The sequence below is a fragment of the Dreissena polymorpha genome, chromosome 2 (genome assembly GCF_020536995.1).
Source record: "Dreissena polymorpha isolate Duluth1 chromosome 2, UMN_Dpol_1.0, whole genome shotgun sequence".
NCBI lineage: Eukaryota > Metazoa > Mollusca > Bivalvia > Myida > Dreissenidae > Dreissena > Dreissena polymorpha.
Genome location: NC_068356.1, coordinates 43,197,409 through 43,210,845, shown reverse-complemented (window position 1 = coordinate 43,210,845; position 13,437 = coordinate 43,197,409). Strand labels below are relative to the sequence as shown.

The following is a 13,437-nucleotide window of genomic DNA, read 5'->3' as shown; positions in this document are numbered from 1 at the left end:
CAATACTTATTGTTGAGCTTATTTTATCCAGTTTCGAATTTTGCCGTGGTATCATTGGGCGAAATAGGTTTCTTAACGATACGGAAATTATTGTGACATATATAGTGTTAGTTTCAAACTGGGCTGAGATATAAGTTGGACAATATGTTCACAAAAAAGTTTATTATAAGAAGGCTCTGAGTATTCTTTTCGAGTTGGTTCTGACCAAGTTTCATGTTGATTATACTATAAATGTGACTTCTTAAGTGTTAAGTTTTTTCATTACAACAAATGTTCTGATCAAGTTTAATCAAGATTGGGCAAGAAATATGGCGTCTTAAATTTTCCCAAGCTGTTCCTAAAATTCGACTTAGTGACATTCTTTGACCCCACAGTAACTGGTTTCAAACACGATCGGAATATCATTGATACAAATAGTTTACTGAAATTTCAAAACGATTGGGCCATGAATGTGACATCTTGAGTGTTCATAAGCGTTTTCTTAAATTCGACATTGAGACCGACATTTAAACCACGCGTGACGCCGTTTCGAACTTATTCGATTATTAATTGGTAAAACTGTTCTGAATAAGTTTTATGAAGATTGAGTAATACATGTGACTTCTAGAGTGTCAATTAGTTTTTTTAATCGCAATATACGTCAAATAGCGCCTTTCCCTGGGCCAGGGTTTTTAAACGGCAATACCCATTTACGAACTCGCCTGACATCGTTTAGACAAATGTTCTGAGCGAGTTTCATGCAGATAAGGCAAAACATGCGACTTCTAATATGTACCTAAGGTTTTACTATATGCATTTCTGGAAAACTTCCCGCCCCTGGCGACCATTTTGTTAACGGACCGTTACCTTTTCCAACTCGGCTTATATATCATAAGAATAAATGTTCTTACCAATTTTAGTGATTATTGGGCATAAACTGTTACGAATAGTGTTCCTAGACATTTTCTTCAAAATGATCCCATGCGATCCACTTTCGATCACTGCCCAGATGTTATGTGCCAATTGACAAAAAAAAATAAAATAATGTTGTTACAAACTTCAATGCAGATGTGGCCTCTAAAGTGTGCTCGAGGTAAACGACGGACAAAAGGCGACAACAAACAGTTTACCATGAGCACGTTGTGCTAAGAAAAATAGAAAAGAACAGCTTGTATTAAATTACACTTATTCACTGTTAGTGTATACACACTAATAAAAAAAAGAAACCTTGTCGTTGTTCCCGCAAACGAACTTCATCGCCTGATTCTAAAGTGCTTAAGAAGGCGTCAATGCTTTCTTCTTTAATATCGCAGATGATGATATTCTCAGTGACACGTTTCTGTCCACTTTGGAAATAGTTAGCTAATGTGTCGAGCATTTTGTCGGCGACCATTTCCGGAGGAAAGCCTGGAATACCTGTCCCTATGGGCGGAGTAACTATATGCTTGAATCCCATTTTATCAGCATGTTCAATGGCATTGAATATGGTACTGCCGAGTAACCGCTTTTCGTTTGAAGATTTATCTGACCAGGTAGGTACAACAACGTGTATAATAGCTTTGTATGGAAGATTTCCAGCCTGTGTCACATAAACACCTCCAATCATTACCTTGTTTTTCTCGTTGTGTGCGTCGAGTTCCTGTTGAATTCTTAGCCCACCTGTAAGTGATAATTTTTACTCGACAATAACTAACAAAGAGTACCGAGTCATATGTGTTCTTGAAGTAAGAAGCTTTTAGAAACAATAGATGGTGCATGTTTTAACACTTCATCATATCATGTTGCGATTGTTATACATTCTTGACTAGAGAAAGTGTTTTCTATAAAGCTGTTGCCAGATGACTGTCATAACGTCTAGGACTAATATACCAATTTGATGACATTGTTTAAAAATAAATGCATGCTGTTAAAGTTAACACTTAACGGTAATTATTGACTTGATATCCACCATCATAAACCGTTTCACTCATTTGAAAATACTCAGGTGTTGAAAAACAAATATTGATTACACTGAAATTTAAAATTTAATTAATACTTACCTTTTTCAACTAACAAGGCTCCGAGGCCTAACGGGTTTGACAGATCACCGAAACATGGGTTTATAATTGCATCTGCCTTTATCCCCGTAATATCTTTTAAGATAACCATCACTTTGCAAGATCCAATGGAATATCTATGACCATTTGCTAAATCATAACAAATATGTGGCGTTTCGTTTTCCGCATTATTAAGTCCATACCTTAATACACACTGTCTTTTATCTTCAATTTCCTTCAGGGCTCGTTTCCCAGACTTTCTCAAGATGAACTCATGGAACCCCGGAGAGGTAACCACAATATATTTACATACAATATTATCAATAAATGTTTGCATTTTCGTTATCATAGACTTCACAGCTGATTGTGGTCCTTGAAACATAAATCCTTTCTTAATTGGTTCGTCGATGCACGTACAAACGACGTCGAGTCGTTGATACTGTTCTTCGAAACGTCGGAGTTCATTTTTCTTATGCGTGTAAATGAATTGAAATCTACCGGGTTCGATTTCAATTATTTCACACGCTTCAGTATTAGAGTTATTTTTTTCCAGCTCATCCTCCAATTCTGTTATAAGTTTTGCAATGTCCCATGAGAGCTGATCCACTACTTTGGCTTCTCCAACAATGACGATACCCGACGATTTTCTGTCAAGCACAATAGCCAAATCCTCTGGCCGTCGAATCGTCATGCGTTGTAGCTTGATCTTCATCTGTTCAAACAGCTTAACACACAAGATGATTTGATCGATACCACCAGTTTGATATTCCAAACTTTGAATATAATCCGTAAGAGAATGGGTTAAAAGGGTACAATAGCAGCAATTGAGAGTTATGGCAGTGCTCTTGTAAGTACAGACCAGACAAATAGACATTGAAAATATAACATTAAAGCGAGTATATGCGATCTTAGTTACATTTTTTAAATTTTAATGAATACAAAAAGTAAAAATTGTTTCTCAACAAGTGGTACCAGAGAATAACCGATAATAGAGTTAATTACATGGCAACTGAATTGGAAAAAAATGTACACAACACGTGAACTCTTTTGGGGCGCCTCCAATAGTCTGTGCAGATTTGTTCACACGACAAAAAATCACAAACTTTTGTTCGAAACCAAATACGAATAAAATAGTCGATATGGACTTAAACTTCATCGTTGAGAATTTAATGACAGTAAAAGCATTTAGTTAATGGTACCATATTACATAGCTTAATATATTTGATATTACATTGCTCGTGTATATTCGTGTTTTGCTTAAGATTAAGATAAAGATATTATCAAAAGTTTTTATACTCGCTTTACATACTAAAATATGTCAAAATACGGTCACAGTTGTGTATTGAAAATACAAGTTAATTGTATGCATCCGAATGTTCAATTGATTGTTGTTGGCACAGACATTAACGTTGAAAATATTTGAATCTGTTAAATTAAACGAACTAAATAACAGATGGCCAAACATTAATTGTACGAATGCCTTCCGCATTATGACACCAGAGGCACATATATAATAAAGGTTTTTTTTTGTGATAACGGGTATAAGCTTTAATCAAGTTGTATAATATATAAAGTAATAACGTCTAATTAAATACAATTCAGAATATAATTCAACGCTATAAAGACATCACATTCGAAAGCACATACATCTCTTAAATCACATCGTTTAAAAAAGATAAGCACTTATATTTATCACATTCAGCATATATTAAAATAGAGATACATTTTCAGGAGATATTGCAATTTCATGCGAGCATTTATATGTTACAGTTTGTCTTACCTCAGATGCAACCACATTTGAATCGTCTACTTTTATTTCGTCGTTTATCCAAGAAATGCATTTACGAACTCTTTCTTTCCAATCGATAATAAAGCGCCGTGATACAGAATCCTTCGGATCGACAATGCACTCGATTTTTAATATTTTACTGCTGTTGTTATCTACAATCCAAACTGGTCGCCCAAACACATCTTTCAATGAAGCCTCAATCTTCGCTTTATTTTGGTCTGACTCAAACAAAAACCTTCGAGAAACAGAACATTGCACATATGTGTACACAAGACAAAAAGATTATTTAAAGAAGTACCGTTGTCCCTACCGGTGAACATACCTATCAAATAAAGAGATCGCCGCCCGTCAGAATGGTTAAGGTTGGACAGATAACCTCACATTGCGCAAGTGTGTACAAGATTTTACTATGATCGTTCGCTCTTGTTATTTCAGTATTAAGTGTTATTATATTTGGGTAAAACGCATCATAGATTTAACCGCGGTCGAAATAAAAGATTATGCATAATGATTTCATCCCTTTTAATAGGTGAACAAGTCGTATGTTTAAAGCATATCCACGTTTTTTTAAAGTCGGTAATTTTTTTGTGGACTGAGACAATTGCTCATGGATTAAAAGGTGAAGAATATTGACACAGACCACTCGCAAACTCACAGTCCAATATGTTCTATCCGAATTATGATATGTGTAATATTTTTCTATTTAAGTAACCGAGACCTGACCTTTGATCTACGGTGATTTCTGTACAAGGATACCAAGTGCTCACCACGATCTTCATTTTTATTTGTAATGCAGACGCTATTTTGCAAATCAGTATGGCTTAGCTACGGTAGGAACCAAAACCCATGACTGCCTTTGTGGATAACTGCAGTAAAATTGAGCAGACGACAATTGCTTAAAGCGTTTGTTCTAACCACCTCATCTGCCTGTTCTCACTGGTACACTACATAGTGTGTATTTAACAGCTTGTAAAACAATGTTGGCCAGTCTAGTGTTTATCAATGAAATCTGTACAATCATATTGGCTGCTTTCAGGGAAAACGGGGCTTAATGCATGTCAAATAAGATTAGCCTGTGCACACTGATTAGCTGTATCTATGATTTGAAAAAAAAACACACATCTCGACCTGTGCTTTAAGACACACTCTTTATAAATTGAATGGGTTGTGGTCATTTCAAACTTGCGATATAAAAAGCTATAACATAATTTTGAAAACTGAGTTGCGTCTAAGATTATACAACAGCGAACAAATTCATTGCCTTCAGCGCTTTGTTTATAACAGTCACCGAATGAAACATGTACGTGCAAACTTACATTCAAGTATTTTCATGCGGCGTATTTGGAGCAAAGATTTACGCGTTAGCGTTCGACAATTAAATAGAATAGTGGAATTGAAGAGCGCCAGTATAAAACAAAATTGAAAATAAATAAAGAAAAAAGTAATCGACACCTGGGCTCGAACCATTAAGTAAACGTCTCGCATTTAGACCACTCGGCAATCGGTGCTGATAAAATCACAGAGGTATTTTGTACTTCATATAAACAATCCTCGTAATGTTACAAATACCACGAAAGCAATAACTCTAAAAATTATTCCATCGCAACGCGTTTGAAACGCTTTATATGTTTCAGATCTTTAATTTAATGAAGCAATGCTAATGGAGGGACATGAATTGGTTACGGAAACTAATACTAGTAGTCCCGCAGTAAAATTTAGCCAGGTAATAATCCATGTCTCATTCAAATGCATATTTTAAAAGGTCGTAAACGAATCCAGAGCAGACAAAAAAATGTAAATTGTTATGTGTAAGCTATAATAATTGAATATCAATTTAAACAATACTGAGTAAAAAACCCATAAATGAGCCCATCCAACTTATATACATCGACCTTTTCGGGATTTGACCCTTTATGAAAAAGATAAAGCCACATTTGTGACACAAGTTCAATACACATGAATCTTACTTTGCTCGATATTGGTCAAGATCGTCAATAAGCACCGGTTCTGGGATGGTAATTTGCTCTGAAAGGTCGCGGTCCAAACAAGGGTAGTACACAGACACGGTAAGTTTACAGTTGTCAAGTACATGGGCCCTGTCTTCCTTGACCACGCTTTCCGCATCTATTATTATAAAATATATAATTAGCTGATGCGTGTAACATCGATTGCTTTTCCAATAATTTAAAGCAATACACCGACAAGAAAATAACTATAAAAAGAAATGTTTATCGGTGAGTCGATACCCTAGGGCTGTATTTTACAACTGCGCACAGACACCTTAAGATATCAATACAGCTTAAATCAAATTTAGGCACTCATCATCTGATCCAAAACAAGACAGATAAAAAAACGATACTGTTATGGAGACTACAACACGAAATGTACCATGGGGTGGTCAGAAATCCCGTACAACGACCTTCCGAACCAGGACACATGATGAGGACATTTACGTAAATGTTTGATCAATAACTGTACATATGTACTGTAAATGTGAACTAAGGTACATGACTCGTGTTTTAAGCTAATTGCATTGGAGGGATAAAAATGTGGTTCAACGTATAGAAAATTTTCGCCACCGCTATTATTATTTCTGTCCTCAAATGAATGAGCAACAAAGATAGATTAGTCCTTTAATAAATCTGAAAATTAAATATAAAAATACAAAGAGTAAACATGTTTTATTGAGAGCTTTGGTAACCATTGTTAAACTGACACGTTAGGAACAGCTTTGGAAGACGATCATTTAAATCTGATTTAATTAAGGACCCAAACAAAGTATATATATTATTTCACGGAACAGTCTTTGCAGTTCAAGCCTACAATCGCATGAATACATTGTCAGGAAATTATATCATTTCGTGTAGTCAAACTAAGGTAGAAAATACTATTGCGGACTTTATTTTGATAAAACAGAATCCTAAAGAGCTTAAATGGGATGGACCTTTTTGTCAAAAATATCAATCATGTGAAGAGACAAAAAGTACGAAAAGCGTTGGATGAATAATTTACAACATACTTAGTTCTGAGTAAACTGTACGGTTAAGGCGTTAAGCCAAAAAAAATTAAACTGTATAAAACGTTTCTTAGAAAAATCTCAATATTAACACAATTTTATCTATACTAATACACTATCGCTATTAAGATGAAAATGCGAGTGCTGAATAGTACGTTTTATAAAAATATCTGCTTCTTTTAACTGAATTGTCAATGTGTTATGGACTGATAAATAACACATCATATTCGTTGATTGTGAGCTCAACATGTGGTACAACTGTCAATGTATCATGTCTGTCATATGTTCTATATCATGAACTTATTATTTTATTTAAATAATAGAAATTATCGAGGGTTGGTAACTGTTTCATCATATCAAGAGAAACAGTAATGTTTGTAATCTATACTATAAATTCTCGTGGACTTTTCCGTGAATATAACACATACAAAACGGTCAATAAATACACAACATTTACCTGATTTACTTTGGAATGTAATCACGAATTCGTTTGAACAATCATGATGAGGTTCAACGTATAGTACATCGCCGCCGCCGCTCCGTTTGTTATTCTCAAAATAAAGGTCCAGAAGCTCTACTGTTGTCGTAGAAGAGCAGCCTGTTACCAACACCTTTGACGACATCTCGACCACGCTTACGTTCCATAACGCATCAGCACATGCATAATCCTTACATATAGACTTCAATTTAGTGATGTCTGCAAAAAATCATAAACTGCATTACACATAATAACACATCTAAGTAACAGCAAGCTATGTGTGAATACAAGAGGACAGACATTGGTTTAAATATAAAACAATGTATATTAAATAAGACATAGTTAAAGCTTTAAAAGTTGCAAAAAGCAATTAATCGCAATCAACAGCAAATTTAAAGAAGCTAAACATTCGAATTCGCGAGAACATGCTAACTTAATCTTAAAGTCAAAGATTTGTGACTGTAGTTTCAGTAGTTGTGTTATCGTAGAAATAACTACCTTTGACAATCTAATTTACCAGTCTTTGTGTGCACATCGCTTTATCAGCAACCGCACTGATTTAATACGTTAAACATTAAACAATTACTAATTGTATAAATCCGATAATATTTGGTATAATGTCCACTCAGTACGCCCAAATACAATTTAAATATAAGCAGCGAAATTCGTTTACGGATATGTTTTGGCATTTAAAGTGCGAGTGAAGATTCGTGAAAATTAAATGCGAATTGTACACAGAGAATGGACGATGCATGCAACTTAGTTAAAATGGATCTCAAAGTATAACGGGTTACAATTATTGGCTTGTTGGCGGAAATACCTGACCTAATTTGTTAGTTTACTGTGTATTTCAGTGTGCGTCTAATGTTGTTTCCAAAGGACATATACGGTCTTTGGAACTTTTCCTTAAATGGTTATTGGTGGTTAACTATGAAATAGGTAAGACTAACTAATGAGCTATTTAAAGGGGCATTTTCACAGATTTTCGCATGTTTTAAAGTTTGTCATTAAATGCTTTATATTTATAAATGTAAACATTGGATCTAAAAAGCTCCAGTAAAAAATCAAGAAGACGATTAAAAAAAGAAATAAAAGTAACCCTCAGCAGGGCTCGAACCACTGACCCCTGGAGTCCTGGAGTAAAAACTCTACCAATTAGACCTCTCGGCCATCCTGCCAAGTATGTATGGCAGACGTATTTTATACTGTATATAAGCAATCTTCGTAGTTTCACAAAATATAACGACAACAAAAGAACTCTCGAAATTTTTCAATCGTTTTGCGTTGCAACTCTTTATAATTTTCAGGTTTTTAAATCGTCTTAAGATGCATATAATGGCTATATTATAGCAAGGTAAATATTCAGTATTACTGTTTCCTCACAAATATCATAACTAAAACAAAAATTTGCAAATCTGAAACAACTTTTTTCAATTTTGTCAATTAAACAAAACGTGAAAAGGCCCCTTTAAATGACATTGTCTTTATATTTGAGAGCACGTCGACTTGTCGAAAATAGAAGACTGATGTTAAGCTTTAATAAAGGACAACAAAACAAAAGATTTCTGCTAGAATAAGCTTGATAAAAATTCGTTATTCGCGTTTGTGTTCTATTATACGCATGTTCATAATAAAGATGTGTAAGATATTAATGATGGAAATATGAAGTGTTTGGGGAATGCGTTCTACACTCAGTAAAATAAAGGACTATCATTGTCATGCCTGAAATATCCCTGCATACAGTTTTGTCAAATATAATTGCTAGTTTTGCTTTATATTTTTATGGTGATAATATACACATTTTGCAGGTTTCGAGATATTCCCCACGTAAACTGTAAAAATAAATTAATAAATATTTGTTTTACAAAGAGCAATAACTGTAGAAACATATGAGAAAGGTATGGAAGGGAATATCCGCCAGTCCATTCATGTTGCCAAATGACAATTACATATTGCTAAATGACAATTGCATACTGCTAAATGAAAATTGCATTTTGCTTTATTTTATTTGTTACAAAATAACTGCGTCTTCCTTGCATCTTTATGCTTGTTTCTATCAGTTAGTGAAATATTGTTTGCATACTTCTTTTTAATGTTTACTCGATGTATGTTAATCATGTATTCTTGCGAGTAAATGACAAATGCATTATTTCTGTAAAAATGTTCATGTGGCTATCGTCTTGTTGCTGAACAATTATCATTTCAATACTTAGTAATGCTAGAAAATGGCATATTGATTGTAAGTTTTACTAAGTGAAATGAATACGCACAAGGCAGCAGCTCACATGAAGTAAGCCGAATGCAGAATGCATTAAGACGAATGCATGAGTAATACTGAATTCGTGCACGACGGAGAACCAGAGTTTTCAGTAGTTTTCGGTAGTTTTCGTAAAAGGTTAATATTTATAACGGTGTTGTATTATATATCTACCAGATGAATTACTCTACAGCGTCGTTTCGAACGTATTTTCCACTGTTCTTATTCAGGTCAAGTTTACTTGTTTATAGTACTGTTTTATTAGGTAAATTGCATACGATTACAAGTAATCCCCATTTCGAAAGTTGAGTTGTCATGTGTTTTGTGATTAAGGTCTATTTGAAGTTAATGGACGTAATATTGTTTTCAATTACTTGTCAAACGTCCCATATAGTATCATTGTAACAAAGTGGGTAACGATGATCAAAACGTCTAACTGTTGGCATGTTTGAATTTAACTATTACTTTCATACTATTTTCATCGCATATCTTCGTAACACTGTCTTTATCTAATCAAATCGTACCTAGGTTGGTAAAATTGTATCTTATTCCAATTATTCATCATAATTGTTTTTTACTAGTTTATCCCCAATACGGCATGGACATTCATATATAGAGCTAATTAAAATGGAAAGCAACGTGAGAAAATAAGTATGCACAGTTACCTCATTAACGAACAAAACTAATTATGTTTTTTTGAATTAAATGGTTTCTCTTTTTCATTTCAAATAATTATATTTCTCATACTGTTTTATACTATTATCAATATATGTTGACCATCTTACACCTATTTCTGTATATTGGGTAAGCGATGACTTTGGATAGGTACCAGTTGACCAAAAAAAGGGTAAAAGTTGACCAAAATGGGTTTGAGTTGACCACAGTACGGGTTGAACAGTTACCTAACAGGTGTCTTCAAACAGACACATTTAATGAAGATTTTTCTTTTATACGCTTAATGGCAGATCGATCTTGTTTTTCTTTGCATCTAAAATGTGTAGCTCAGTGACTCAGTTAATGTTTACGGTTTGTAACTTGGGGGTCCTGAGTTCGATTCCCACATGCGGTGCTGATTTTTTTTTCATAGGAGTTTCCTCTGGCGAGACTGCAGAGCCCTAGCCTAGTACTAGTGAAACCCAGGAAGCATAATTAAGTGAATCTTTGCCTTAATGTAAGTTAAATACACGGGCAAAAACACCATACAAAAAAAAACACATAAAGATGTTAGTACATGTAGGACAATAGTGAAGATTTCCCATAAAGATGGTACTTAGATGATCAAAGCAGATAAATCATATTTCTGTGAAAAAAGTGTAGAAACTTAGATCAGCAAGTGTAATATCTGACTACGTAATAGTTATTATCTCTCGAATCTATCATTATTCTACAAACTGGTAACTTGTTTTTTATAGATAAAAAATAATTCACATGAATACATTCTCAGATATGAGCTAACAGCAAAGAGTAGCTGCTCTTTTAAGCCAGGCAGCAATCTTGTTGAATGTCAACACAAGTGACAGGAGTACACAATACCAGCACCTGCATCAGTTACCTCTGTTAGAAGCACTAGTGCTGCAAAGGCAATTTTTGCTCCCGACAGTAAAAGAAGGAGGCATGGACATGCAAATACAGGAACTGTGGCAGTGCCAGCACTAGACTATTATACCCAGGAGTAATAAGGTAGGCCCTGGCCTGTGCTAGATATTTTGAAACTACAGTTTATACCACACTAATTCTTTTATCATGTAAAGATGTCTATTATTTCATACTATTCATGCATATACATCTTATTTTATTGTGTAAACTTAAAGAAGCCATTTATTATTGAATACTTCCTAACTATTATTTACAAGACCTTTCTGTACTTTCAATTTGTTCTGGAAACCTCCTACATAATTAATGATGAGGAAAAAATGCTTTTAGCAGTTAACTCTAAAAAGGTTTATGGTTTGAGTTCCATAGTTAAGGATATTTTAAACAATTTCGAATTAAAAAAATTAATTCCCAAGTGTACCCGTCTATTGCTGCAATACAGAAAATCAGATTTCACAACACGGCACTTAGAAGTACTGTATACAAATAAACATGTGTATCGAGTTGAGTCAGATTCAAACTGCAAAGGTTATATCGGTAACTCTGATGGTATCAGTTATAGAATTAAAATGTTTTTTGCCCTTAAATCCAAGGCCAATAACTATAATAAGTTATAGAATTGCATATACTTCATGTTTCTTAATAAGGCCTAAGCTCTTGCATAAGTCAAGCTAAATATTAAATGATTTCAAACTTAACAAGACAAATGTTTTGCATTCACTTCCCTACTGTAAATGCAGGTCCCTGGTTACAACTAATGACCACCTGTTGAAGGAGCTAGATGAGACTCGGGAGAGACACCAGCACAGAGGTGAATCAGATTAACTGGAGCTACAAGCAGCTCAAGAAAAACCTTTAGAGACCAGTCTAGATGTTCTGATAATGATAATAGAGTGTGCTTTGTGTTTTATTGCTAAGAATTTGGCTGCTCTGTATCCAATATCTGAAGTGGTATTTTATTAAGATTTAGAAAAAAATAAGGCTTTATGCATGTGTGTGAAGTGTCGTCCCAGATTAGCTTATGTTGTCCACACATGATTATCTGGGACAACACTTTCGGCCTAGACTGGATTTTTGTAATAAATACTTTCTTTAAACAAAAAATCTCATTAAAACCAGAAAGTGTCTTCCCTGATAAGCCTGTGCGGACAGTACAAGTTAATCTGCGACGACACTTTAGGAACATACATTAAACCCCAATTTCCCAGAGCAAGGATCATTTGTATTTATTTCAATATTCGCATCCCCTTCATTTAAGGATCATACAAATTCTAAATGCCTATTTATTGTAAGCTGAATATTCAGTCATAACCAAAAAGTGTCATAAGATCTTTGTTAAAACAGGACCCTGAATTCTAGCATTTAATGAGGTTATGTGCTTTTCCGCACTTCTTCTATGTCTTTTATAAGTAAAAGGTGAACACTAGCAACAATAGCTACCAAAAATGTTTTCCATATATTACTTCTTTTACATGAAAGAAGTTAACATGTGTAAAAAAAGTTTGGCAAACAAACTGACAGGTAACAATCAGTTTATTTATTGTGCATCCATGCATTTACATATAAACAGACAGTAGTGCAATCTCACATGTATATGTAGGTTTTTAACTTATATTGCACCAGTTTATAGATTGTTTTGAAAACAAATGTATGATCATGGTAAAGTTACAAATGTCTAATCATAAGCAGTATGTGTGGGATACACTAGCAACAGCACCGGAGGGATCATTTTGTTTTCAGATGATGTTTATGTAATGTGTGTTTCATCCTAATAGTTATTTAACCAGTATTCCATGTAATACATATATTTTCTAATAAAATTATAAAAAAGGTTATTCAGTATTTAGATTATTTTGACACGCTATTTCATGATAGATGGCTTCATCCACAGTCATTACAAGACACACAACAACAACATAATTGAGCCTCGGTCTGGGAAAATGGGTCTTTATGCATACTGTAAAATCATTAAATTTCGTGTAGTACGAATTTTCGTTGATTTCGTTGATCCACTGAACCACGAATGCAAGTACCAACGATTATTTATACATTCTTTTAGCCGAAATCGGTCATTTCCGAATGTCGTTTCCGACATTTTCTTTTGTTTTCGGTTATCCGAGATATTTGTTTTTTGTAATAATTACTTCACTTCAGTAGGTCACATTACACAATTTCTTGATTAATAAAAATATTTTCGAATTGAAAATGTTTTCTTCCACTGCATTGTTAGCGACCTGTGTCAATAATGCTTCAGTCATAGACTTAGCCTTTGCAAGGTCGGGCAATCCT

At 34.2% G+C, this 13,437-nt stretch overlaps 1 protein-coding gene across 3 annotated transcripts in view; it reads right to left on the bottom strand.

Moving 5' to 3' along the window:
• The window catches only part of LOC127866790 (protein mono-ADP-ribosyltransferase PARP14-like), a 47,695-nt gene that overhangs the window by 13,089 nt on the left and 21,169 nt on the right, over window positions 1-13,437 (bottom strand). For all 3 annotated transcript variants that reach the window (XM_052407596.1, XM_052407598.1, XM_052407597.1), the window contains exons 7-11: window positions 7,278-7,517; window positions 5,772-5,928; window positions 3,796-4,039; window positions 2,019-2,739; window positions 1,207-1,638 (exon numbers count right to left, since the gene is read on the bottom strand). In XM_052407596.1, coding sequence (XP_052263556.1) covers window positions 1,207-1,638; window positions 2,019-2,739; window positions 3,796-4,039; window positions 5,772-5,928; window positions 7,278-7,517 — 1,794 coding nt within the window. The remainder of the gene's footprint in view (window positions 1-1,206; window positions 1,639-2,018; window positions 2,740-3,795; window positions 4,040-5,771; window positions 5,929-7,277; window positions 7,518-13,437) is intronic.